General features: G+C 46.7%; 1 protein-coding gene and 1 long non-coding RNA gene across 2 annotated transcripts in view; both read right to left on the minus strand.

Annotated features, from left to right (window-relative positions):
* Positions 1 to 298: 298 nt before the first annotated feature.
* LOC148142842 (uncharacterized) overlaps positions 299 to 27596 on the minus strand; it is a 32028-nt gene continuing 4730 nt past the window's right edge. Inside the window, 1 exon segment of the mRNA XM_087975753.1 lies at positions 299 to 1668. Within this exon segment, the coding sequence (XP_087831879.1) occupies positions 478 to 1668 (1191 nt within the window). The 3' untranslated portion in view covers positions 299 to 477.
* Positions 13722 to 26720, minus strand: LOC148142843 (uncharacterized). The gene is made up of 3 exons (XR_015751045.1): positions 26612 to 26720; positions 21540 to 21593; positions 13722 to 13840 (listed from the first exon to the last, which is right to left on the minus strand). It is a non-coding gene; the product is annotated as an uncharacterized LOC148142843 (long non-coding RNA).

Consider the following 27596-nt stretch of genomic DNA (forward strand, 5'->3'; position numbering starts at 1 on the left):
TGCTTTTTGAACAGCTCAAGGTTAAAGTGCACACACCACACCTCTCCTAGTCCCACCCCCCTCACTGTCTTTACTATTGCCCAGCACCAAGTTGTCCCTTTGTAATCGGATCCTTGTTACAGCCGTAACCCGGAGGAAGTATTGCCTCACTCAGCAATTTCAACCCATACCCTGTCTCCAAGTAAGTTTCTCCCCGCTCATTTGCCAGGAAGGGGCAGTGTAGAGTCAACCAGACTGCTGTGGGTCTGTAGTCACGTGTAGGTCAGACCGGATAAAGGGTGCAGCTGGAACGACTGAATGAATCTTCTCCCACAATGGCGGTTCCCTTCCCGAACAAGGGAGGGGGTGAATTAAATGGGGGCTTTCTCCCCTGTACCACCCACTCCCTCTGCCATCTGTCGTGGCAGGATTCAAACCTGGGAGTCCCCGGATCTGGGTTGATAGTCCAATCGATAATGGCACTCGGTCGTCACTCCTTCAATCCCCCTGTGATGGCACGTGAACTCGCTGGTGCCTCCGCAGGTGGGAGGAGTAGGTGAAGTCCTTCCCTCACTGAGAGCAGTTGAATGGCCTCTCCCCTGTATGGACCCGCTGGTGGGTCAGCAAGGTGGAGGCCTGGGTAAAGGCCTTCCCACACTCGGGGCAGCTGAAAGGCCTCTCCCCCGTGTGGATCCGCTGGTGCCGCATCAGGGAGAAGACGTGGGTAAAGGCCTTCCCGCACTCTGGGCAGCTGAAGGGCCTCGCACCCGTGTGGACACACTGGTGGGTCTGGAGTTTGGAGGAACGGGTGAAGCCCTTCCCACACTCGGGGCAGCTGAATGGCCTCTCCCCCGTGTGGTTCCGCTGGTGGGTCAGCAGGTTGGAGGAGCAGTTGAAGCCCTTCCCACATTGAGAGCAGGTGAACGGCCTGTCCCCCATGTGGACCCACTGGTAGGTCTGGAGCTTGGAGGAGCAGGTGAAGCCCTTCCCACACTCGGGGCAGCTGAAGGGCCTCTCCCCCGTGTGGATCCGCTGGTGGGTCAGCAGGTTGGAGGAGTAGGTGAAGCCCTTCCCGCACTGAGAGCAGGTGAACGGCCTCTCCCTCGTGTGGGCATGCTGGTGGGTCAGCAGGTTGGAGGAAGTGCTGAAGGCCTTCCCGCACTTGGGGCAGCTGAAGGGCCTCTCCCCCATGTGGACCCGTTGGTGGCTCCGCAGGTTGGAGGAGCAGGTGAAGCCCTTCCCGCACTTAGAGCAGGTGAACGGCCTCTCCCCCGTGTGGACCCGCTGGTGGGTCAGCAGGTTGGAGGAATAACTGATGGCCTTCCCGCACGCTGGGCAGCTGAAGGGCCTCTCCCCTGTGTGGTCCTGCTGGTGGGCCAACAGGTCGGAGGAATGTCTGAAGGCCTTCCCGCAGTCGGTGCAGGGGAATGGCCTCTCCCCGGTGTGAAAGCGCCAATGAGTCTCCAGGGCAGACGGGAAACGGAAACCTTTCCCACAGTCGCCACACTTCCACGGTTCCTCCACAGGGCGGAATTCCTCAGGTTTCTCCATGGCCACAGCTTCAGCTGCACACAAACACGTGTAGAGCCCCTCCCTGCCGTGAAATCCCCTTTCCAGGCCGTATAACGGTTTCAGGCTCCACGCACAGTGCGCTGCAACAGTAGGGTCTCTCGTCCAGTCCCACTGATGCTGAAAACGTCCTCAAACAGGAACCAAAAAGCGTTGACCCCTCTCACAGAAATCACAGTCAAAAATCGTTGCGGTCCCGATGGATTGAGTGACTGTCAGACATTGACATCAAAGAAAGGACTGCAGACGCTGGACAGTCAGTCAAAACATGTGGCGCTGGAAAAGCACAGCAGGTCAGGCAGCATCCGAGGAGCAGGAGAGTCAATGTTTCGGGCATAAGCCCTTCATCCATTGATTTTGAAACTTCAGTCTTCAGATTTTCAAATACTCTGCTAAAAGAGATTACAAAAGTCATCACTATCAGTGCAGGGTAGACATTCAGAACAAGCAATTCTACTTTCTGTGGAGTATTCTTTTGTTGTTCCACAAAATTAAAAGCACCATCCCACTCCGCTCTAACTAATTCCCCTGAGGGTGCTGATTCAGGATCTTACAGGGGCAGGAAAAGCAAAAACATTAAGACTGACATCTCTCTGAATTTTGGAAAACTCCACCTGAAAGTTAACATCTTTCACAACACTGGGATACTGCTGAGTGAGCCTGTCTGATTTTGGGAAGCAAAAACAAAAGTGTCAATTCAGGGTGAACCTGCAATGCAGCTTCTTGAGGAAGGACCAGACATGAAATGGTTAATGACCCCAGGAAGGTGGGAGCAAAATGAGACATCAAGGCATTAACACCAATACACTTCAGTCAAACTGTTCAGCTCCCAGTCAGGGCAGAACATGCTCTGAAAGTCCAGCCTTCACAACCACACTTCTGCTTTCACTGAAGACAATTAGAGTCTCACAGCGCAGAAACAGACCCTTTAGCCCAACCTGCCCAGATATCCTACATTAATCTAGTTCCGTTTGCCATCACTTGGCCCCTATATGGGCCGGGTGCTGGCAGCTGGGACTAAATTGGGTTGGCTATCTTGTCAGCAAGGACGAGTTGGACCGAAGGGTCTGTTTCTGTGTCGTACATCTCTCTGACTCCAGTTGCATTTACCATCACTTGGCCTCGACCCATCTGAACCCTTCATATTCAGATGCCCGTCCAGGAGCCTTTTAACTTGTCATCGTACCAGCACCCAACACATCCTTTGGCAGCTCACGCCATCGCTCAAGCAACACCACATTGAAAGCGTCTGGTCTAGTGCACCAGATGACATCAGGATAACCTCAGATCGTTCCAGATCGCATCGATACTCAGGTCAGTGGCTTTCCCGATCAGGATGTTGTACGTGATCAAACATGTCCGTGGGTAGGCGATCCTCCACCTCTTAGTTCAAGTATCTCTACGAGAACTCCCTTACTGGAGGGTCCCTTGGAGACACTTCAACTGGACTTCATTGAGTTGTAGAAATGAGTTGAGTTACTATAAATATGTTTTGCTTATTGCTGATGTCTTTTCGAAGTGGATTGAAACCTACCCTCCTCCTAACGCTACTGCTGAGACTGTGGTGAAGATTTTGTTTCAGGAAATAATTCCCTGCTTCAGTGTACCTGCATACATTAGCTCAGACAATGGACTCCACTTTGTAGTAATATTAATGGAGAACTCTGTTCCCAGCTTTGTATTTGTCAGCAACTGCATGGTGCTTGTCATTCTCAGGCAGCCGGCCTTGTTGAATGTTTTAACCAGACTGAAGACTAAACTTGCCAAATTAATGGCAGAGTCTGGCCTCTCCTGGTTATGTTAATCCCTGTGGCCTTATTCCAGATGCGATCCATGTCTGCGAGCAAGACACGACTGTCTCCAGCTGAGAGTCTCTCTGGTCACTGCCTCCGCACCCTTTGGAACGATTCGGCTCCCTTCTCAGTCCACTTCCATCACATGACCGAAGCAATGATTGGTTATGTTCTTGCTCTAACTAATGTTATGCATGCCTTTCACTCCCAGGAGCGTGCGGCCTACAGATGTTCCCTCCCTTTCATCCTCGTCACGGGTAGAGCCTGGTTCTTTGGTGCTCATCAAGAACTGGACTGGCAACGGTCTCCAACCTCGTTGTTCCAATGTTAATATGTTGTTCTCATGTTAATCTTATTACAGACATTTGAACTAAGAGGAGGGACATGTAGGGAACCCAAATGGACAGGGTCCACTCCTTTTGTTGGGATTCCAGGATTCTCTCCTCCTCTTCCCCACTTTTGATTGGTGCGGTCAATCAATTTACAATGGTGCAGTTGGACCCAATCTGAGTGCCCAGTGACTTTGATCACCGTAGGGGTGGAAAGTAAAACCTGGAGGGAACCCCTTCCCTTGTGCATTTATAGGCCTTTTCTCTTTTCAGAATCTGATACTGTCACCAAGACCATGTACAATAGAGCTAAGGGAGAGCCCAACGGGAACAGCATTCTGAGGACCATTGTCTCCCATACAGTGCGAGTGCTCGAGTTACTTGGCCCATTTTTTTTTTAAACAGAGCTCAAGCAACACCTTTTACTCCTGTCGACCTGACCAGACCACGCTGCTGTCACATTTCAGTAACCAAACTATTATTTCTTCAGCTCCGGTAAAGCTACCAATTTCCTTGTCCTGGATGGCAAAGATGTCCCTCATAAAGTCACCATCGGAGCCCTTGTTCCCACAACAGTACCTTGTCCTGGCCAGTGGACAAGTCGATGGAACCTCCATCTGAGGAGGATACAGCGGTCGGTCTCAGCCAACCTTGCTCCAACTGGAAGGATCCAAAGGGACTGGGTGACAATACAGGACACCCGATAGCCTGGGGAATCCAGAGTACCCTGAGGTTGGAAGGATCGGCAGGGGTGACAAGTCAACAGAACCGCAATTCTCTCTTTTGCGGCCTGACCACTCGAGGAAATAAGACTAAAGAGGCTCTGGAACAGAGTAAACTGGGACTATCAGACCTGTGTCTTTACTCTGTGCAGAATCGGTATGCCTTAGACTATATACTTGACCGGGAGGGTGAGGTCTGCACCATTGTCCAAGATAAATGCACTATGGGCATTCCCAATCTTACTAGAAATATTAACTAAGATACAAGAAGAGTTCCAGAATGACTGAAGGGACAAGTTGGGGAAACTGCAGATCGGGTTGATGGCACAATTGGCTTATCAATTTAGCTATGTATGTCAGAATACTTTTCTTCTGTTTGTCGGTATTGCTATTGTTAGGTGTTTAATTGCTAGGCTTATGAGGTCCCTCAGTGATATAGATTTGCCCCAGAAGATGCTCCTTTTGCGATCTGATGGCTCACCCACACGTGTCGATGGCGATGATAAATATGACCAGAAGAGCTGCGAAGGTGGAGGTGTCGCTCTACAGGATGTTGATGGCTGGACCACCTTGAAGGGCATTCGTTTGGACTAGCCTTCTCTTTCAGTGATAACGGTGCAATCAAAGGGAGGAATGAGGGTGTGGGCATCTGGGTGAGAAAGTCTATAGCCTTAAAACTTGTCTTTAAACATTCAGACTAAAATGTAATGTTGAATTATTAAATACATTTACTGCACTAGAAAATAAACAGGCAGGAAGGCTCAGAAAGAGGAGAGAACTTAATGATAGGGACACCTGGGCTCACCAAGTGATAACAGGATGCTGAGGCAATTAAGAATGTTTACCTCAGCATCGGTGAGTCTGTGTGAACAGGACACCAAGTGATAACATTCACAGCCGTTCCCGTGTGAAATGAATGATAGTCTTTGAATTTGACCCTGAAACAAGACTCGGTACTTTCCATAGCTTTGTAATTAATGGTTGGATTTTGTCCATTATAATGGATTCTTATTACCCCTTGCAAGCGGAGCATTCACAAAATATATCTTTGCTGTCTTGAGAGTTCAAAAGGACACGAGAGAGAGAGAGACCATTTTATTGCTGAGGCTGTTGAATCCCGTAGAGAATTAACTATTAGTGCTTAACTGCTATGGATTGAATTGAATTGCATTTTGCGACTTTATGATGAGAGATTTTTATTCCAGGCTTCCAAAGAGTATGATCTCCAGGACAAACCAAGAGAGAGGCTTTACAGGTCTGCGTTCTCAAAGGATTCCCTGGGCCACCTCAAATCTCCACTTTAACATGGGAGGTAGGACAAAATGGCTTCTGCTTGGCTAACTCGGTGGGACTGAGTCAGGCAGATACTCACGACTCAGAACAAACAAGAAACCACAGACTGATGCAAATCCAGGGGAAAAAAAACTGCAAATGCAGAAGTAACAAATGTGAACCTAACCATCAATCGCAGAAGTAACGTTTTAATCCTAACCACCAGAGAGGACAAATACGATTTCAAGAACAGGTTGTCGACAAAAAATCATGATAGATTAGATTACCTACAGTTTAGGAACAGGCCCTTCGGCCCAACCAGTCCACACTGACCCTCCAAAGAGTAACCCACCCAGAACCATTTTTCCTCTGACTTATGTATCTAACACCATGGGCAATTTAGCATGGCCAATACACCTGACCTGCACATCTTTGGACTTGGGGAGGAAACCAGATCATTCGGAGGAAACCCATGCAGACATGGGGAGAATGTGCAAACTCCACACAGACGGTCACCCAAAGCTGGAATCGAACCTGGGAGCCTGGTGTTGTGAGACAGTAGTGCTAACCACTGAGCCACCTAGGCTAAGTCAAAAAAGCATGAGGACCATCCGGGATCTGATTGAGCATGATCACATAGTAACAACCAATGTCTGACTCTAAAGAATGTACATAAGTTCTATCCAAACTCTGTAAAAGTTGGCGGATTTTTTTGGCACTCTAGGAGTACTCATCGGTGGCCCAGTGATTAGCACTGCTGCCCCACAGCACCAGCGTCCCAGGTCCGATTCCAGCCTCGGGGGCGCTGTCTGTGTGGGGTTTGCACATTCTCCCCATGTTAGTGTGGATTTCCTTCCACAATCCAAAGATGTGCTGGTTTGGTGTATTGGACATGCTAAACTGCCCATAATGTTAGGTGCATTAGTCAGAGGGCGATGGGTCCGGGTGGGCTACTCTTCAGAGGGTCAGTGTAGACTGGTTGGGCCGAAGGGCCTGTTTCCACATTGTTGGGAATCTAATCTAATCTAATCCTTCTGGGCTGATCAAAGTCTACCGACCGGGCCATATCAAAGAATAAACTATTGCTTGTGTGATTGACAAAGTCACTTCCAGGTGTGTTTATTGACCAATCCCAGAAATCCGAAGATCCAGACAGCAGTCCAGATCAGAACAACCAGATAGGAAATGGTTAATGTCCCCAGGATGTGGGGAGCAAAATAAGACACCAAGGCGTTAACACCAACATCAGGGAAAAACTGAACTATACAGACGTGACAAACATTCGTGGCAAGCCAGAATCACAGATGAACAGCACAGAAACAGTCCCTTCAGTCCATGCTGACCAGATATCCCAAATCAATCTAGTCCCATTTGCCAGCACTTGGCCCATGTCCCTCTAAATGTTTCCCAACATGTACCCATCCAGATACCTTTTAAAGGTTGTAATTGTACCAGCAGCCACCAGTTCCTCTGGCATCTCATTCTTTACACACACCACCCTCTGTATTTAGGAGTTGCCCCTTCGGTTTCTTTTAAATCTCACCCTAAACCTATGAGCAATCCCAGATCAAAGACCTTGTCTATTTAGCCTCGTCATGCCCCACATTATTTATACAAAGTTGTAGGGTCACCCCTGTCGGATATAGGTAAAGCAGTGTTACTTCTGCAACCATAATTGCTTCTGCAAGGTAAATGAACTAACGCCAGGGCATAATTGTTTCAGCCAAGAGTGGAGTTAACAAGAATGAAAGCTATGTGAAGGAAATACATAATTGCTTTTGTATTAGCTAAAATGTGCATACATGAAATGTGCCTGCAAACAATGGTAGATGTTACAGACAAACAGATAAGGTGCTGTGAGGGGAGGGGGTGTGGGTTAAGCTAGATATGCTCGTACAAACAGTTATAAGCATCTGTTTCCTGCTTCTGCAAAAACAAAAAAAAACACAATCAAGGAGATCAGAAGGCTCAGTGTCGGCGAAAAATGGGAGGAAACGTTGCTTTCGCAAACAAGGAAGCAGCTGGCAGTGAAAGAGGATATACGCCAAACACTTTGTTCACGCACAAGGCCGGATAAGGCAAGAAATAGACAAGAGTAATGGGCGCCACCGGGAAAGAATGGAGGGACAAACCGACCTTTTGAGGGTCAGCTTGGAACATCAGGGCGGGGGCGGAGGAATGTGAATGAGGGAAAGAAGCTGAATGTGCTGGAGCCAAAGTGGAGAAAGAACAGAGAATACAAAACCGGCTTGAAGCTGCAATGAGGAATATTGCATGTGCTGTACTTGTACCTGTTGCAGTTACTGGCGGGAACCGGGTGTATTTTAAACATCAAAACAGAAAAGATACCCAGCCCTCCCCTTCCCAATCTCTATCCTTCAGTTCCTCCTCACCCGGGTAACTAAGACACATACCTGAGTTTGCGGAGTCTGCTCCCTCCCTGGATTCACTCCAGTTGCTACAAGTGACCAATTTCCCCTCCTCCCATCTCTGTCTCCCTCCCAGGATGAAGAGTCGTCCAGAGGGCGGGAGATTCACTTTGAAACTGACAGGGCCACTTGCGTGCTGTGACATCACAAAGGAACTCGTGGCGGGGCCGAGGAAAAGTGACGGTTGAGGGGGCGGGGCACTGCGCATGCGCTGCGCCTGCAGCAGACGAGGACGAGAACGCACACTTTCCAAAAAAAACACTCCCTTCAGAGAATCCCCACAGTGTGGAAGCAGGCCACTCGGCCTGACCGAACTTCCCAATGGTGACCCACCCACACCCATTCCCCTACATTTAACCCTGAGTAATGCACCTTACCTGCACATTCTGCCTAATTTAGCATAGCCAATTCACCCTAATCTGCACATCCCTGGGCACAATGGGTAATTTAGCATAGCCAATCCATTCTAACCTATACATCCCTGGGCACGATGGGTAATTTAGCATAGCCAATCCACCCTAACCTGCACATCCCTGGCAGTATGGATAATATAGCATGGCGAATTCACCCTCACCTGCACATCCCTTGGCACTATCGGTATTTCAGCATGGCCAATCCACTTTAGATTAGAGTGGTACTGGAAAAGCACAGTAGTTCAGGCAGCATCCGAGGAGCTGGAAAATTGACCTTTCGCACAAAAGCCCTTCATCAGGAATAGAGGCAGAGTGCCTGCAGGGTGGAGAGATAAATGAGAGGGTCACGGGGGTGGGGGTGGGGATTGAGAGAGATAAATTTCAGGTTGTCAGGTGTATGTTGATTTTAAAGAATATAAAGGTCTTTTAAGAAATAGTTTTAAGCTAAGAAATTACTTGTAGCTGACCACAAAAAAAAGGGCAGCAGGGGCATTTCGCAATAAGCTCATAGTTTGTAGTCTGCTTTTTGGACTATCAAGATAGTAAAGGATGATCTCAGAAGTCAATCGTTTAGATAAAATAAGAGGAACTGGACAAATAACAGGAAGGCTGTAACGAACAAGGACAGCCAAATAAGGCAGATTTAAAGAAAAATAAGCGAGGTAATTAATAAGTATGATAGGCTTTGGCTTGGGTGCAGTGAATTACCAAATGAAGGAATAACGGATGCAAGTAATCACCAAATAAAGGGATAGAATGAAATAGACACTCATAGGTTTATTGCTCAGTGTAGCGGTGTCGAGAGAGCCCTCAGAAAAGTATAAAAAGCTCTGTATTTTACTGTCAGGTATGTCTCTCTTCATACAGCCCCCCATCTTGCAAGATGTTCGAATAAATGTGCTGCTTCAGAACTCTGACTCGGACTGAAAATTATTGATTAAGTTGTGTTCGTTTCTCACAGCACTATGGGTAATTTAGCATGGCCAATACACCCTAACATGCACATCCCTGGGCACTATGGGTAATTCAACATGGCCAATCCACTTTTGATTAGAGTGGTGCTGGAAAAGCACAGCAGTTCAGGCAGCATCCGAGGAGCAGGAAAATCGACGTTTCGGGCAAAAGCCCTTCATCATGAATAGAGCTTGCAGGGTGGAGAGATAAATGAGAGGAGGGTGGGGTTGGGGAGAAAGTAGCGTAGAGTACAATAGGTGAATGGGAGTGGGGAATGGAGGGGATAGGTCAGGGAGGAGGGTGGGGGAAGGTAGCAAAGAGTACAATGGGTGAATGGGGGTGGGGATGAAGGTGATAGGTCAGACAGGAGGGTGGAGTGGCCTGTTCGGATCCGAACTCTGCTGGTTTAGAGGTGGTCCAGAAACCGTGTAGGATGAGTTGGTTCCAGAGGCAGGCACTGAGGAAGCAAATGTGGCTGTGGTAGCGAGTCTGTTTCAGGACATGGTTGAAGAGCTTCAGGGCAGAGGAAATGACCTGGAAGTTGCAGTGGGAGAGGGATTCCTTGATATTCTTGTAGAGAGAGAAGGAAAACTTCTTCAAGGCAGGCATCCTTGCAAGAGGATTCACTGTAGGGTTAAAATCAACTAGGTAAAAACAAGGACTGCAGATACTAGAAACCAGATTCTAGAATCACACAACTCCAGGTTGTAGTCCAACAAGCTTCCTTGGAAGCAGTAACATTTGGAGTGCTGCCTCTTCATCAGGTGGTTGTGGAGGATAAGATCCTAAGACACAATTTAGAGCAAAACATTCCAGTGTCCTGCCACTGAAATGGTATATTGAACAAACCTGGATTGTTAAGTCTTCCACCTTTTCAAATAGGTTGCAGGTCTCATTACAATGTAAATCCCATAACTTCTTGTTGTCACCTTCTTGATATAACAAGGTTTTAATAGCAAAAGCTCACATCTCAGCTCAGACAATGCATTAAAGGTGTTAAGTCAGAGTCTGCCTGTATCCCAATCTTGAGTCAGACTGGTTCTGTTTCCGAAGTTGAATTTACAAACTATTACATGTATTGACTGCCTGCAGATTTTTCCTTAAAAAAAAATGCACATAGAATGTATCTGCAAATATACATCGCTACCCCCCGCCCCCCCCCCCCCCACCCCCCCACCCCCCCCCCCCCCCCCCCCCCCCACCACACACACACAGTTTGTTGAGTGAATTCGTACTTGCAGAATTATGTCTTACTTTGCTCAAAAACTGCACGAATCCATGTAAGATTCTGTAAATCAGTTTAACCATTGTGGCACAGACAGTCTCACACAGGAGAGCTCACACCTTCAATACATTATCTGGACTGACGCAACACCAATTGGTAAAGTTCACTTGAGGATTTAACTATTTTAAAAGGTTTTGTGATTTACATTTGAAAGAACTGAAACTATCATGGTCATTCGAACAGATGAGAGACTTAACAAACAATCCGGGTCTTTTTCAATATACAGTTTCAGTTACATCACACTATAAACTGTTGCTATAAATTCTGTGTCTTACAATTTTATATTCCACAATCCCCTGATGACGGAGTTGCACTCCGAAAGCTACTGCTTCCAATTAAACTTGTTGGACAGAATTTCTCAAGTAGGGCACCATTCGAATCCTGGGAGACTGCTATTTCTTGTTTACTTCGTAATGAACAAACATTAAGCACGGTCACCTATTTATTTCTCATTTTGTTTCATTTTTCTTGTTTTATTCCCTGCGATGATGTGGGAGAATTGTTAGATTTGGGTCAGCCATTTGGTCACATATTAAAGCCTGGAAACCATTTTGAATCTCAGCTTAGAGCCTGCTTGCTAAAGCTCGTGTTTCCCAGGCTCAGCAGAGACGGTTGGCCTTGCAGTTGTACTGCTTCCTGATAAACAATTTCTTTCCTGACATGGGGCTTTATTTCCACCCCCCACAGTTGGCGAGTCAGGCAGGAGATACCCTGGTCCTGCCAGGTCACCAGCCGATATCCTTTGATTGCTGCTTTTGTCGTGTCCATAATAAAGGGGAAAGCTGGCCAGGGACAAAAATGCTGTTAGAAATGATGACACAATTCTCCCTCCTCAGCCATAAGATACTAGTGAGAGAACTCAACATGGTCCTAGCGTCTGGACGTAATGTTGCTGAGAGCACTTGTGCCTTACAAAGTTAGTAATAACGAATTTGCTTACCCCAGGGTTACGAGAGGTGAAACCCTATTTGATAAGCCCAGGACCCACAATGAGGTCCGTGGCATGCTTCAAGGTGCTCCCGATCTGTTTGAGTGCCCAACGTTAGCTTTAATTGGCGAGTAGAAATCTGAAGTATAATTGCTCGCTTCAGGATGTCCAGACTTGAATGAATTTAGCATACAGGACACATTGGGCAACTATTAACTGAGACATGTAGAAAGTTGAAGAGTGTTACAGAGAGAGAGACGCACAGGCAGGCAGAGAGAGAGAGGCACGCAGGCAGAGAGGGGCATAGGCGGGCAGAGAGAGAGGGACGCAGGCAGGCAGAGAGAGAGAGAGGGGGGGGTCATGCAGGCAGGCAGAGAGAGAGACGCAGGCAGGCAGAGAGAGAGAGGCGCGCAGGCAGGCAGAGCGAGAGGCACGCAGGCAGGCAGAGCGAGAGAGAGGCGTGCAGGCAGAGGCGGGCATAGGCGGGCAGAGACAGAGAGGGACGCAGGCAGGCAGAGAGAGAGAGGGGGCGCAGGCAGGCAGAGAGAGAGAGGCGCAGACAGGCAGAGAGAGGGGGGCGCAGACAGGCAGAGCGAGAGAGAGGCGCGCAGGCAGGCAGAGCGAGAGAGAGGCGCGCAGGCAGAGGCGGGCATAGGCGGGCAGAGACAGAGAGGGACGCAGGCAGGCAGAGAGAGAGGGGGGGCGCAGGCAGGCAGAGAGAGAGGGGCGCAGACAGGCAGAGAGAGAGAGAGAGAGAGAGAGAGAGAGACGCGCAGGCAGGCAGAGCGAGACGGAGAGAGGCGCAGGCAGGCAGAGAGAGAGGCGCAGGCAGGCAGAGAGAGAGGTGCAGGCAGGCAGAGAGAGAGGTGCAGGCAGGCAGAGAGAGAGAGGGGCGCAGGAAGAGAGAGAGAGGTGCAGACAGAGAGAGAGGGGCGCAGGCAGGCAGACAGAGACAGAGAGAGGCGCAGGCAGGCAGAGAGAGAGAGGCGCAGGCATGCAAATAGAGACAGAAAAGAGAGAGAGAGAGCCGCAGGCAGACAGAGAGAGTGTGTTTGCTAACCACCTCCTTGCCTGGTCAGCCTTTTTCCCTATCTACAACTTGCTTTCATAGAATCACCTCGTGTACATTGTTATAAATATTGTCTAATAAGAGTAGATTTATTTAGAGTTTACATTCACGGGTACGCCAAGCCTCAGCATTAGGACCGGGGCATATTGGAGCTGAGATGGAAAGGTCCGTTCCTAGTCCTGCTGGGTTACCCGGTCAGCAGTCAAGGTCAAGGGGAGGCCGCATGGACACACACAACACAATGCAAATGAGCGCCACCTCCTGGAGGAACACCAGAAGACTCCGTCAGAGACACATCTTCAGCCTTCATCCATGAATGGCTCAGACTGATCATTCTGCCTTTCACTGCACTCTTTCTTATCTTTCTTTCACTAACTATGTTTGATTGGGCCTGATAACCGCTAGTAAACAGAAATTACAGTTTAATACTTTTTTTATGCACAGAAGGTCAACCACTCTCGCTGCTAGGTATGTGCCCATATCCCCATCCATCCTGAACTCGTACCATGCGAGCCTTTATGGAGTTTGAGCAACTTGCAGCTTTCATTCCCCCTGCCTTTGGAACTGCTCAACTGGATATCAAAGTCACCTCGCAGACAATCCTGTGCTCGGCTCAGTTCACTGTTGTGGTCCTCCTCTCCAGCGATCTCACAATTGCTGAGATTTCCCATTCCTGATGAAACCCCTGATGATGATTCCCAATCCGTGGAACCTTCTGCCCCTGTCCTTACTGAACCCGAGGACTATCAGTCCGATTTCCAAGCACCAACCCCTGACAATCCTCCTGGCTCTGGGTATAATCCCTCTTTCGCTGACACCCACAATCTCTTCCTTTTAATAAAAAGGAGGGATTGTGGGAGAATTTGATCAGAATTGACAAAACTGCATGGAAGCCATTTTGTCACAAAGCAATGTTTGCAATAAAATGTAGCCTGTTAACATAATGCTGTCTGAGCCCTGGCTGAGGAATTCTGTTTTGATAGCCTGACCTTGCAGCTGCAGGCTGTCTCTGCTCCTCAGGCCATTAGACTGTGCTGCATCATAGAATGATGGATTCGTTCTCTCTGTCCCTTATCGGTAATTCGAGCCGAGCTGAACCTGCAGTATAAGGTAACATTCAGTTTTGTAAACATTAAGAAAAATAGCTCTGGACAATGTATGTGAACCTTACGACTGCCCCTCAGTTGCATAATTGATGGAGAGTGGGGCTTGTGTTTTACCATAAAACTTGTAACATTCTGAATTTATTGGAATACGTCTGACTTTGTTTTGAACGAAGAGGTACTCCCCATGGCAGTGAATAAAGCTAATTAATTGCTCAAGGTCTCCTCTCCTGACTACTTTGCTTTAAACGATTTGACACACGAGTTCATTTGCCCCAACAATACTAATAGTTACATCGAAGGGAGAGAGAATTTCTCAAGTAGGACACTATCAGAATCCTGGGAGAGCCCTATTTCTGGTAGATTGTGGGTTGGATTTCGATTGACTGAATGTTTTCTTGTTCTGGAAGCTGTAAAAGAGGCGTGAAAGCTTCAGCAGAAGTCCAGCAAAGCTGAGAACAGACCGACATCTTACTCTGTGGGAACAGGGAGATCAGAGGACAGAGAAATCAGGCCCTGAAACCCGAGCTGACACCAGACTACCGTGTGATCAGTGCTTTGATGAGCAGTACCAACCCTCTGCCTTTACCTCGCTTCCTATCTGACTCCCCCCTCAATATTCAGGATCCAATCCTTGCCATCCTGAAGCCATGTCTTTGTAAGGAGTCTCAGACCATAATTATTCACTTCCAATGTGTGCAGTTAATGCATTCACTTTTGTTACAATGTGGCACACATTCAGACACACCATGTATCTTTTCAGTTTTTGTGACATTAGTATCCAGTTTCGATTGCTGGTATATTTACTCTCCTTGTCCCTTTCTATTGTTCTCTGATGTTCATTTTCCACATCACTACATTGCTCACCGGCCTCGATTTGGATTGGCCATGCTAAATTGGCCACAGTGTCCAGGGATGTGCAGGTTAGGTGGGTTAGCCATGGGAAATGCAGGGTTATAGTTTCATAGTAATAGAAGCAGGAGTATGTCATTTGACCCATCCAGCCTGCTCCGCCATTCATTAAGATCATGGCTGATCTATCCATTGTCTGAGCTCCTCCTTCCTGCATTGTCCCAGCTACCCTTAATTCCCAGACTTAGAGACAGTCTGCCTTGCAGCTGTACTGCTACCTGATAAACAAATTCTTTCCTTGCATGGGAATATCTTTCTCTTTGCAAAGACCTATTGTACACATCAGCAACTAACCAACACTGTCCAGACACTACGTGACTGGGTAAAGTGCCTCAGTTTGCTCAGTTTCCTGCAATTAACAGTTTGCTAATTGTTAAATGACTGTAACCTATAGAATCACACAACTCTGTATCGCGTCGGAGTGACTTGAGACTATTAGGTCGACTTGGCTCTCCCCGTGACTTCCGAATAAACAGTCAATAACTCAAGGTTTGTGTGTCATGATTACTTATCCAATACTTATTGGACTACTACGAGCAAGTCACCCACAGCGTAATCCACTTCCATCCCCAACATGGATCAAGACGCCATCCTTTTTTGCCAGATAAGTAAATGTGTCAAGTTCAGGAAACAAAGCCTGTCAAACATTAACAGGCACAGATCTAGACCAACCTTTTCCAGAGTCTGTCCCTTCACCTCGATTGACTTTCTTTTTCCCTCAGCTCCTACAAACCAACAGCTAAACCCAAGGATGAGAAAAGAAATGGGAAAGGGGACGAGAAAAGAGAGTGCGGTAGTCCCAGATGTTAAACAGAGAAAGGAAGTTGCAGTCTGGACTGAAGCTCAATCTTCATTCAGAGAGAGAGGAGCAACAGAACTTCAGAAGCTCATGGTCGACCTTCCGCATTCAGACAGTGGCAGGGGTTCTGATTAGCAGGAGGACCAGGCCCCTTCCAGACAGATTCAACTGGCCAAATGCCAAAAGAAGGAAAAAAGGGGAGAGCCACAATTTTGTTTCACCTTCCCACCCCCCGGCTCTACATAACCACGCATGTTCCTCGCTTTTCTCCTTACCCTCACCCCTCATGATTTTTCAAATCTCAATAAGGTCATCCCTCAACCTCCTCCACTCCAGTGAAAAAATCCCAGCCTCTCCCTATAACTCAAACCCTCCATTCCTGGCAACATCAAAGTAAATCTTTACCGAACCCCCTCTAATAGTATTCTTCCTATTACAGGATGACCAGAACTGTACTCAGTACTCTAAACAAAATGGCCTCACCAACATCCTGTACAACCTCAACATAGAACAAAGAAAACTTACAACCCAGGAACAGGCCCTTCAGCCCTTCAAGCCTAAGCCGATCCAAATCCCCTGTCTAAACCTATCGCACAATTCCTGAATCTGTATCCCTCTGCTCTCCCCTACTCATGCATCTGTACAGATGCACTTTTTTTAAAAAAAGATATTTTTATTGAAAATTTAACATGTTTTTACAAGTTTACAAATAAAAAAGCACAAGTACAAACACTAATATACAATTAAATCTTAAATAAATAGCCAAAACTTGTCAAACAAAAAGAAGAGATATAAAAAAGAAAAAGACAAAACTCAACTAACTACGAATCTAACCTATAACTAACCAGAGTGTATGATCAAATATCTTACATTATTCAAAAGAAAAAAGGATAACATAGTAATGAAGTAGTGAAATACATGCTCGTAATGAGTTAACATAAGTTGTAATAAAACCCGTATTCATGCGGGATTCCTCTCTCAAGGGACCAGCCAGAACTGTTACCTCAACTAGATGAAAGTCCTTGATAGAATGGCCAAAATATCTGTATCTATGTAATTCAAAAAGGGCTGCCATATTTTATAGAATAATTCAGTTTTTTGGTGCACCATATTTGTAAGGAAGTCAAGGGGAATACATTCCATGATTAATCTGTGCCAATTCTGAAGTCCTAGAGGGCCCTCAGCCACTCAGTTTACCAAGATATTGTTCCTTTCATAGAAATAGAGAATGGAAAATAATTTCCTCCCGTGCACATCCAGAGAAGGTAAGCTCAAGAAGCCCAGAAGAGGAGATACTGGATCTACTGTAATTTCCGTTCCCAAGATTTCTGTCAGAGCGTTTACTACTTTGGTCCAGTATTTGAGGATCTTATGGCATGTCCACAAGCGGTGTGTAAGAATGTCCACCTCTGTATTACATTTGGGACACATTGCAGATGCTCCTGCCCTAAATTTTGCCAATAGTTCTGATACCATATGGGCCCTATGAAGTATCTTTACCAGAATGGCCTGGGTTCTGTTGCAAATGGAGATTTTTTTTGGCATTTTTCCAGATGTCATTCCACTGTTCTGTAGAAACCTCCAGCCCCAAATCCTGATCCCATGTTCTAAGCTCCATATCTTCCGACACTTCATCACGTAATAAATGATAAAGAGTGCTGACCGAGGGTACACCTATTGGCCACAACCATCTACCTTCTCTATCTGATTTATAGAAAACATCTAATAACGTAGTCATCTTCTGTATGTAGTCTCAAATGTAGAAGTATCGAAAGGGGTCTCCATTAGATAATGCAAATTTCTGATGCAGCTGTTCAAAAGACATCAGGACCCCCTTCTCAAACAGATCCCCGAAACAGGAGATATCCCTAGATCTCCAGGATTTGAATGTGGCACCTGTCAGCCCCGGTTGAAAACCCCATGCCCCCACTATAGGCGTATAGGGGGATGTTTTATGTGAATTACCCTCGTTTTGCCACATTATATTCCCAGCTTTAATTGTGTTTAATACTATAGGGTTTCTCCAGTGGTTCGTAATGACTTTCATCTTCTCTAAAAATAAGAGGTTAATAAGAGGGCACTATACTTGAGAAGCCTCGATGTCCATCCAGATTGATTGCGGGTCAGACGTGACCCAATCGGCTATGTAGCTTAACAAGGAACTTAACTAATACTTCCTAAAGTCTGGAAAATCCAGCCCTCCACCCCCCCGCCCCTCCCACTCTCTTTGCCTGTGGAAGCTGTAGCTTCCTTAACTTAATAAGGGGCTGTCTCGGAGTCCAGATGAAAGAACCCAGCCAACCATACAATCTGCGCAGTGCCGTACTCGGCAGCATCACCGGAAGCATTCGCATAGGGTATAAGAGACGGGGCAAGACACTCACTTTAATTAGGGCTATTCGACCTAGCCACGAAATTGGAAGGTCTCCCCAACGTTAGATGCCCTGTCTTACCCTTCCCAATAGATGCACAAAATTGACCTTATATGGCTGGCCAAATACTGGGGTGATAAAATTGCCTAAGTATAAGAAACCCTCCAGAGACCACCGAAAGGGGAAGTCGGATCCGTCCAATAAATGGGACATACTCGTGAGGCATTGCCTCAGGTTTTGAAAAATTAATTTTGTAGCCTGAAAATTCACTACATGTATTAATAACTTGGATTAAGTGAGGCACGGACATCAGAGGATCACGAAGAAAAAGGAGATCATCATCTGCATATGGGGTAATTTTATGTTTACCTGTACCAACCCTCAGGGCCGTTATATTAGAGTAAGCCCATATCGCTTCCGCCAGTGGCTCAATTATTAGCGTGAATAGCAATGGTGAGAGAGGACATCCCTGACAGCAGCCCCTACCCACACGGAAGCTATCCAAACCTAATCCATTGGTGATCACAACTGCTTTGGGATCATTATACAGTGTTGAGACCCATTTGGCAAATACGTTTCCAACGCAAAATCTTTCCAATGTATTGAACAGGTATGTCCCTTCAACCCGGTCGATTGCCTTCTCCGCATCCAATGAGACTACTATTCCTGGTATTTTTTCCTGATGACAGACTTGATTCACATTCAAGACTCTTCTAATATTATTAGATGATCTACGGCCCTTAATAAACCCATTCTGGTCCTCATTTATGATATATGGCAGTACCCTCTCTCGCCTCAATGCTAATGTTTTAGAGAGAATTTTAAAATCTACAGTTAGCAAGGATATTGGTCTGTATCATGCACAATCTTCTGGATCCTTTCCTTTTCTAAGAATAAGGGAGATATTCACCTCTTTCAGTGAAGGCAGGAGGCAGCCCTGACTTATATGAGTAGTTATACATGTCCATAAGTGGGCCAGCTAATACTCCTGTGAACTCTTTGTAAAATTCAACCTGAAAGCCCGCTGGACCAGGTGCCTGACCGCTCTGAAGTTACCCGATTGCATCAAGTATTTCCTGGGTTGTAAGGGGAGCATTCTGGACCGATATCTATTCCGGGATTATGTCCGGAAAGGCCAGGCTTTTAAAAAAGGACTGCATCCTGCTGGCTCTATCTTCACAATCCTTCAATCAGAGTAAAACTTTCTGAAGATTGTGTTGATCCCTTTATGATGTGAATCAGAGTACCAGCACTTTCCCTGATAGCTGGAGGGGTCCTTTTTTTCCTTGCAAGAAATGCTAAGCATCTTCCAGGTTTATCGCTAAATTCATATAATCTTTGTTTTGCAAATAATATTTCCCTCTTTGCCGTTTGGGTGAAGGCGGTATTCAGAGCTGTCCTAAGGGTCATAATCCTTTGTAATTTGGCAATAGAAGGTCTGTCAGCGTATGCTGTTTCAGCTGCTTTTAAGCGAGCGTCAAGTAGACGCTGTTGTTTTCCCTTTACTTTTTTCTGGGTCACCGAGTATGAAATGATCACAACTCTCGCATAAGCTTCAATAGTCTCCCACATCATTGACGGGTTACTAGCCGTACCTGAATTAATTTCCAAGAAAGCTTTAAACTCGAGAAAAATATTTTGCAAGTTTTCTATCCTTCATTAAGAAGGAATCCATACGCCAATGTCAGGGGGATGCCTCGTTGTTCCTAGACTTGATTTCCATGTACACAGCAGTGTGATCAGAAATTATCATATCACCTATTTTACAGGATGATATGGAATTTAAAAATGTCGAGGGGGCAAAAAACATGTCAATTCTAGTGTGACATTTATGTGGATTAGAGTAAAGAGAGAAATCTCTGCCTTGCGGGTGGAGGCACCTCCACACATCTATTAATCCTAATTCTTGATTCAAATCCAACAATTAGAACATAGAACATAGAACATTGAACAATACAGCACAGAACAGGCCCTTCGGCCCACGATGTTGTGCCGAACATTTGTCCTAGCTTAAGCACCCATCCATGTACCTATCCAATTGCCGCTTAAAGGTCACCAAAGATTCTGACTCTACCACTCCCTCAGGCAGCGCATTCCATGCCCCCACCAGTCTCTGGGTAAAGAACCCCCCCCCCCCCGACATCTCCCCTATACCTTCCACCCTTCACCTTAAATTTATGTCCCCATTGTAACACTCTGTTGTACCTGGGGAAAAAGTTTCTGACTGTCTACTCTATCTATTCCTCTGATCATCTTATAAACCTCTATCAAGTCACCCCTCATCCTTCGCCGTTCCAATGAGAAAAGGCCTAGCACTCTCAACCTATCCTCGTACGACCTATTCTCCATTCCAGGCAACATCCTGGTAAATCTTCTCTGCACCCTCTCCAAAGCTTCCAAATCTTTCCTAAAGTGAGGCGACCAGAACTGCACACAGTAATCCAAATGTGGCCTAATCAAAGTCCTGTACAGTTGTAACATCACTTCACGACTCTTGAATTCAATCCCTCTGCTAATGAACGCTAATACACCATAGGCCTTCTTCCAAGCTCTATCCACCTGCGTGGCAACTTTCAAAGACCTATGAACATAGACCCCAAGATCCCTCTGTTCCTCCACCTCACTAAGAACCCTACCGTTAACCCTGTATTCCACATTCTTATTTGTCTTTCCAAAATGGACAACCTCACACTTGGCAGGTTTGAACTCCATCTGCCACTCCTCAGCCCAGCTCTGCATCATATCCAAGTCCCTTTGCAGCCGACAAGAGCCCTCCTCACTATCCACAACTCCACCAATCTTTGTATCATCTGCAAATTTACTGACCCACCCTCCGACTCCCTCATCCAAGTCATTAATAAAAATTACGAACAGCAGAGGACCCAGAACTGATCCCTGCGGAACTCCACTTGTAACTGGGCTCCAGGCTGAATATTTACCATCTACCACCACTCTCTGACTTCGACCGGTTAGCCAGTTTTCTATCCAATTGGCCAATTTCGCTCTATCCCATGCCTCCTGACTTTCCGCATAAGCCTACCATGGGGAAACTTATCAAATGCCTTACTAAAATCCATGTATACTACATCCACTGCTCTACCCTCATCCAATTGTCTAGATCTGGGGCATCCACCCGCAGTACTCTTGGGAATCCTGTCTCTTTCCGGCTCCATTATGCAATTTGAGTCTCCCCCTATAATTGTATGACGAGCACCGAGAGCCATCAGTTTGGAGAAGGATTCTGTTATAAATTTGAAAGGATGCGCTAGGAGACAATACTGGTTTAAAATCCCATATTCCTCTCCATTTATAAGGGCTTTAATTAGTATATATCGTCCAGATTCATCTTTTATCTGACTTAGGATTTTGAAAGGGAGATTCTTCCAAATAAGAATGACTACTCCCCTACATTTTGAGCTGAAGGAAGAAAAGAAGGCCTGATCAAATCCACCCTGTTGTAATTTCAAATATCCTTTATCCAATAAATGGGTCTCCTGTAGAAGAGCTATATGAACCCTTTCTTTTTTGAGGTTTGATAATATTTTCTTCCTTTTGATTGGAGAATTACTCCCCTTGACATTCCAGGTGCACCATTTAAGCGAATGACTCACCATAATCATCCAGGCAAGTCCGAGACCCCGTGGGAGGAGAAACACCAAACCACCCTGAGCATAGACCATAGAAAATTCACAAAAATAGAGATTCTTTATTACACTCACACCAATATAACAAACAACTATTTCTAAATAAAAGAAAACTGAGATTTTTCCCCTCGTTACCAGGGGAATCACTTCCTTTCCGAAAACCCATCATATCCTCTCCCGACCAGTGCCCCACCCTCGACCCAGGCTCCCCATAATAAAGTGAAGAAAATTCAAGTGTATGACTAAGCTAAAGTTAACAATGAGTACCCTACCCTCCTCCCCCTCCCCACCCACACATCAACACCTAGATATATTTGGCGATGTTAATACCACGCATAAACATATAAAACTATAAAATTACAGTCTCAGCAGGTAATAATTAATTATGGTAATACAAAATAACAGGGGGAAATAACCCCGCTTTAAGAGAAAAAATAAGACAAAGCAGAGACCCCTCACCTAAATCTACTAGACCACCCGACCTCTATATATTTACAAAAAAAGGAGAAAAATCGCAGAGTGGAGAACAAATAAGCCCCCCCTCCCTTCTCCCTGGAGATAATATTAAGCAATAAAGTAATAAATGAGAAAAAAAGAAAGGGTGAACCAAAGAAGGGGGAGGGCAGAACAACATCATTCACCACACGAGTTAACTCTTACAATTTATCTAAGAGAGTCCAAAAATTCCTTGGCCTTCTCTGGCGATCTGAAGTTATACACGGACCCTTCGTGGCTAAAACGTAGCGTCGCTGGGTAGCGCAGGGAGTACTGAATGTTTAAATCCCTTAAACGCCCTCCTCTTTTGTACCAGAGCTGGGGGAAAGTCCTGAAACAGCATAATCTTGGATCTTTTGTAAATCATGGCTTAGGGATCTTTCCCAAGATTTCTGGAAGCTTCCAGGAGCATCTGATTCTCCTAAAAGCACTGCAGCTGGAACAGAACCGGGTGGGGGTGCTGGTCCAAGCTGGGCCTGTGTATTGCAACCCGGTGGGCACATTCTACCCTGACCTGGCCTGATCCAGCCTCCAGATTCAATAACTGCGTAAGCCACTGCTCCAGAAACATTGTAAGCTGGTCTTCCTCTTCTCGTTTGGGAAGGCCCAGCAAACGAACATTCTCTCGACAAACTCGAATTTGAGGTCGTTGATGTGATTTTCCAAGGCCCGGACTCGCTGTTTGAGAGTCGAGACCCGACCCACGGAGCCTTTAGCTCCGCCCCTCCGACTCGATGTTCGATTCTTTCCAAATCTCGGTCGTGCTTCTGCAGCGCAACCGAGAGCGACTCCCACCTGCTCCTGGACTCTTCTATGAAGGTGTCGATCTTCTCTGCAAGCTTAGAAATCACTGCAACGAGGCTCGCTACCATAGTTAAGTACCCTGGGGCAGCTGCGGACGCCTCTGCTGCAACTGGGGAGGGGTTCCTATGTGCTGCTAGCTAAGGGCATTCTTTCCTTTAGTCATTCTAACGGGGCACTAAACTGTTCAAGTTTGGTGCAAAATAACTAGTGTATTTAAATAAAAGCTATTTAAGTGATTTGGCAGGTGTGGTGAAGGCAGGCAGCCCACTTTGCCTGAGTCTTGGGCAGAGCACTACAGACTCAGACTTGCTGGGTCGCCGCCATCTTGGATCTCCCCCGCCCAGATGCACCTTAAATTAATCTACTGTCCCTGCCTCTACTTCTGCTGGCAATGCATTCCAGACATCTATCACCCTCTGAGTAAAGTACTTTGTGTGTGCATCTCAACATGATGTCCCAACTCCTGTACTCAGCATGTGAACAATGAATTCTGGATTAGTGGTGCTGGAAGAGCACAGCAGTTTAGGCAGCATCCAAGAAGCAGTAAATCGATGTTTCGGGCAAAAGCCCTTCATCAGGAATAAAAGCAGAGAGCCTGAAGTGTGGAGAGATAAGCTGGAGGAGGGTGGGGGTGGGGACAAAGTAGCATATAGTACAATAGGTGAGTTGGGGAGGGGATGAAGGTGATAGGTCAGGGGCGGAGGGGGAAGAAGGGTAGAGTGGATAGGTGCAAAAGAAGATAGGCAGGTAGGAGAAGTCATGGGGACAGTGCTGAGCTGGAAGTTTGGAACTAGGGTGAGGTGGGGGAAGGGGAAATGAGGAAACTGTTGAAGTCCACATTGATGCCCTGGGGTTGAAGTGTTCCGAGGCAGAAGATACACCATCCTCTCAACCTCTATGTCCTCGGCAGAGTCGGACGGGGAGTTGAAATGTTGGACCCGGGGGGGTGTGGTTGATTGGTCCGGGTGTCCTGGAGATGTTCCCTAAAGCGCTCTGCTAGGAGGCGTCCAGTCTCCCTAATGTAGAGGAGACCGCATCGGGAGCAACGGATACAATAAATGATATTAGTGGATGTGCAGGTAAAACTTTGATGGATGTAGAAAGCTTCTTTAGGACCTTGGATGGAGGTGAGGGAGGAGGTGTGGGGGCAGGTTTTGCAGTTCCTGCAGTGACAGGATGGGAGGGTGGGTTGTAGGGCGGGGCGTGGACCTGACCAGGTAGTCACGGAAGGAAAGGTCTTTGCGGAAGGCGGAAAGGGGTGGAGAGAGAAATATATCCCTGGTGGTGGTGTCTTTTTGGAGGTGGCAGAAATGTCGGCGGATGATGTATGCGAAGGTTGGTAGGGTGGAAGATGAGCACCAGGGGCGTTCTGCCCTTGTTACGGTTGGAGGGGTGGGGTCTGAGGTCGGAGGTGCGGGATGTGGACGAGATGCGTTGGAGGGAATCTTTAACCACGTGGGAAGGGAAATTGCGGTCTCTAAAGAAGGAGGCCATCTGGTGTGTCCTGTGGTGGAACTGGTCCTCCTGGGAGCAGATAAAGCGGAGGAATTGGGAATACGGGATGGCATTTTTGCAAGAGGTAGGTTTTACCTATGTGAACAATGAAGGCAAGTGTGCGAAACACCTTCTTCACTCCAGTTTACCAGTGATGGAACTTTCAAGAACAACGAACCCGAACACCCCCAGGTCTCTGTTCTACAACACGACCCAGGCCCTAACATTACCTGTACAAGTCTTGCCCTCCTTTATTTTAGTAAAATGCAACCCCTCACTTATATCCATACTTCTCTCATACACACACGCTCTCTCTCAGACATACACATACACCATCCTCTCAACACTCTCACCCTCTCGCAGACTCATTCTCCATCACAATCACACTTTATCAAGCATGCACACATGCAAATACACACTCACTGACGCACAGTCTTATACACAAACTCACATACACACACACTTTCCTGATGAAAGGCTTTTCCCGAAACATTGATTTTCCTGCTCCTGGGAAAATACCATGTCTATTTACCCTATCCATGTCCCTCATGATGATATAAAAGCGTATAAGGTCATTCCTCAGACTCTGGCATACGACGGAAAACAGTCCCAGCCTGTCCTTATGTCTCTCCTCACCCAGGTAACCAAGACACATACCTGAGGTCGCAAAGTCTGCTCCCTCCCTGGATTCACTCCAGTTACTACAAGTGAGCCTGCTCCACAATCATTAAGATCATGGCTGATCTATCCATCGTCTCATCTCCTCCTCCCTGCACTGTCACAAGGAACCCCTTCGTTCCCCTATCAGGCAAAAACCCACCTAACTGTGTCTTGAATATACTTAATGAAGCTGCCTCTATTGCTTCCTTGGCCAGAGTATTCCATAGATTTTGATGAAGGCCTTTTGCCCAAAAGATCGATTTTCCTGCTCCTCGGATGCTGTCTGACTTGCTGTGCTTTTCCAGCACCACTCTAATCTAGACTATTCCATAGATTCACGACTCTCTGGGAAAAGCAGTTCCTCCTCATCTCCGTCTGAAAGCTCCTCCCTCTAACCTTGAGGTCGAGTCTCACCCACCAGCAGAAATTACCAGGCAGGATAGGGCTTCATCCCCACAGTGCAATGACATTAGGAAGATGTTTCCATTGGTAGGAGAGACTAGCACCAGAGGGCACAGCTTTAAGAATAAAGGGAAGACCTTTAGGAACAGAGATAAGCGATGTCGCCTTTTCTGCCGACAGCGAGCATGTACAATGTGTTGGTGACACGAGTGAGCAGGCGTGCTGTTGTTCACACCACGGAACAGACACAATATGCTCTGTGGCAATGTTGGTGTTATTGACAGATGTTAAGTGTTCAAATGCCAAGAGGAGAAACAAAGGGTAGAGCCACAGTTCTTTTTCCCCATGTGGCTCAACATTTTATAGCTTTTGCATTTTGTCTGGCTGCTCAACTTTTTTAAAATGACTGTTCGTCAGTGTCGGGGTGAGGTTCACAACTAGAGGGCAAAGGTTTAGGCTGAGAGCAGAAAGATATTAAAAGGTACCTAACGGGCAACTTTTCCATGCAGAGGGTGGTGCACGTATGGAACGAACTGCCAGAGGAAGTAGTGGAGGCCAGTATAATTACAGCATTTAAAACACATCTAAATGGGTATATGAACAGGAAGGGATTAGAGGGATATCAGCCAAGTGCTGGCAAATGGGACTAGATTAATTTAGGATATCTGGTTGGCATGGACAGATTGGACCAAATGGGTCTGTTTCCGTGCTGTACATCTCTGTGACTCTAAATAATAAAGTGTACTTTTCCAAATAACAAACTATATCCATGTTAACAAGGCTTAGTGCACCACATGCTTTACTAACCATTCTCAACAGGTCCTGCCCCTTCAATAACTGAGGAACATATACATGCTGTTGCATAATCTCCTTCACTAGTATTTACACACTACCTTCAGCAATTGCACAAGTAACAGCAAAGGGTAAACAGCACAAGGATTAAACAAACAAACTGTGAGGGTAAACAGCACAAGGATTAAACAAATAGTGGGGGTGAAACAGCACAAGGATTAAACACACAGTGAGGGGGAAACAGCACAAGGATTAAACAAACAGTGAGGGGGAAACGGCACAAGCGCCAGTAAAAGCAGATGGAAAGTGAGTGTAAAATGTCACTATGACAGGACAGGACAGGACAGGACAGGCCCCACATTCCTTCCCCTCCGCCCCACAACCTGCCTCACCTTTCACCTCCCGGGCCCAGTACCTTCCAGGTGGCCCCATAGTTGACACAGGGGCCGCCCCACGACCAGTAGAACTCCACCACCCAGGCGGCCGACGAGTTCCCAAGCAGGCCCTTAGCCTCATCCGCCTCCAGAATGCTCACCGGCTCCTGCCTGCTGTACAGCCGGCCGGTGTGGCCGTGACACAGCAGCTGCGCCAGGAAGGCGGCGGTGCCCAGTGACGGGTGTCTACCCCGGGCCGCACGGCGCCATTTTCCTAACGGCCGCCCTCCCGCCGCTTCCCCGCTCGAGCGACTTCTCCTCCCAACCGCCTTCGCCCCCGCGTGACGTCTGCACGGGGGGATGGGCGGGGCCGGGGGAGCCTCACCGTCACCAAGCAACAGCCACCTCGCGCTACAACTGCTCATTCACAAAAAACAAACTCTCCTGTCTCGCTCTGCAGCTGCAGGGGGGCACTGCCACGTTTCCAGGAGCCCTGTCTACATTGGGAAAGCTCACGGCTCAATTTAAACAGATATTCCGACATCTAACGGAACGGCGTCATATCTAAAGGGGGAATCTGTATTTTAAAGGGACATGGACATTTTAACAGGTATTTCTGCAAATAAAGAGATGTAAATGGACGAGATTATATTTCAAAAGGGACGTGGGCACATTCAAAGGGATATCTTAATATGTAAAGTGACGCAGTTATATCTAAATGAATCTACATTTCGAAGAAACGTTGCCCTATTTGTAAGCAGAAGAACCCCTTTAAGAGACATACTGATATCTAAAGGGGTAAATATACACTATCCAGGAGCAAGATTGCGCTGAGAGGAACATAACACATTTAAAGCGCTGAGCTACATGTAAAGGGGCATTTTTATATTTAAAAAGGTACATTGAAATCTAAAGAGATATTGTACATAATTAAAAATACATGGTAATATTTAGAAAGCACGACCGTATTGGAAACAGTCCAGTCATTTTTTTAAAAAGGGGG

The sequence above is a fragment of the Chiloscyllium plagiosum genome, unplaced genomic scaffold (genome assembly GCF_037043375.1).
Source record: "Chiloscyllium plagiosum isolate Xiang-an unplaced genomic scaffold, Cpla_swu_hap1 HiC_scaffold_27, whole genome shotgun sequence".
In the NCBI taxonomy this organism is placed as follows: domain Eukaryota; kingdom Metazoa; phylum Chordata; class Chondrichthyes; order Orectolobiformes; family Hemiscylliidae; genus Chiloscyllium; species Chiloscyllium plagiosum.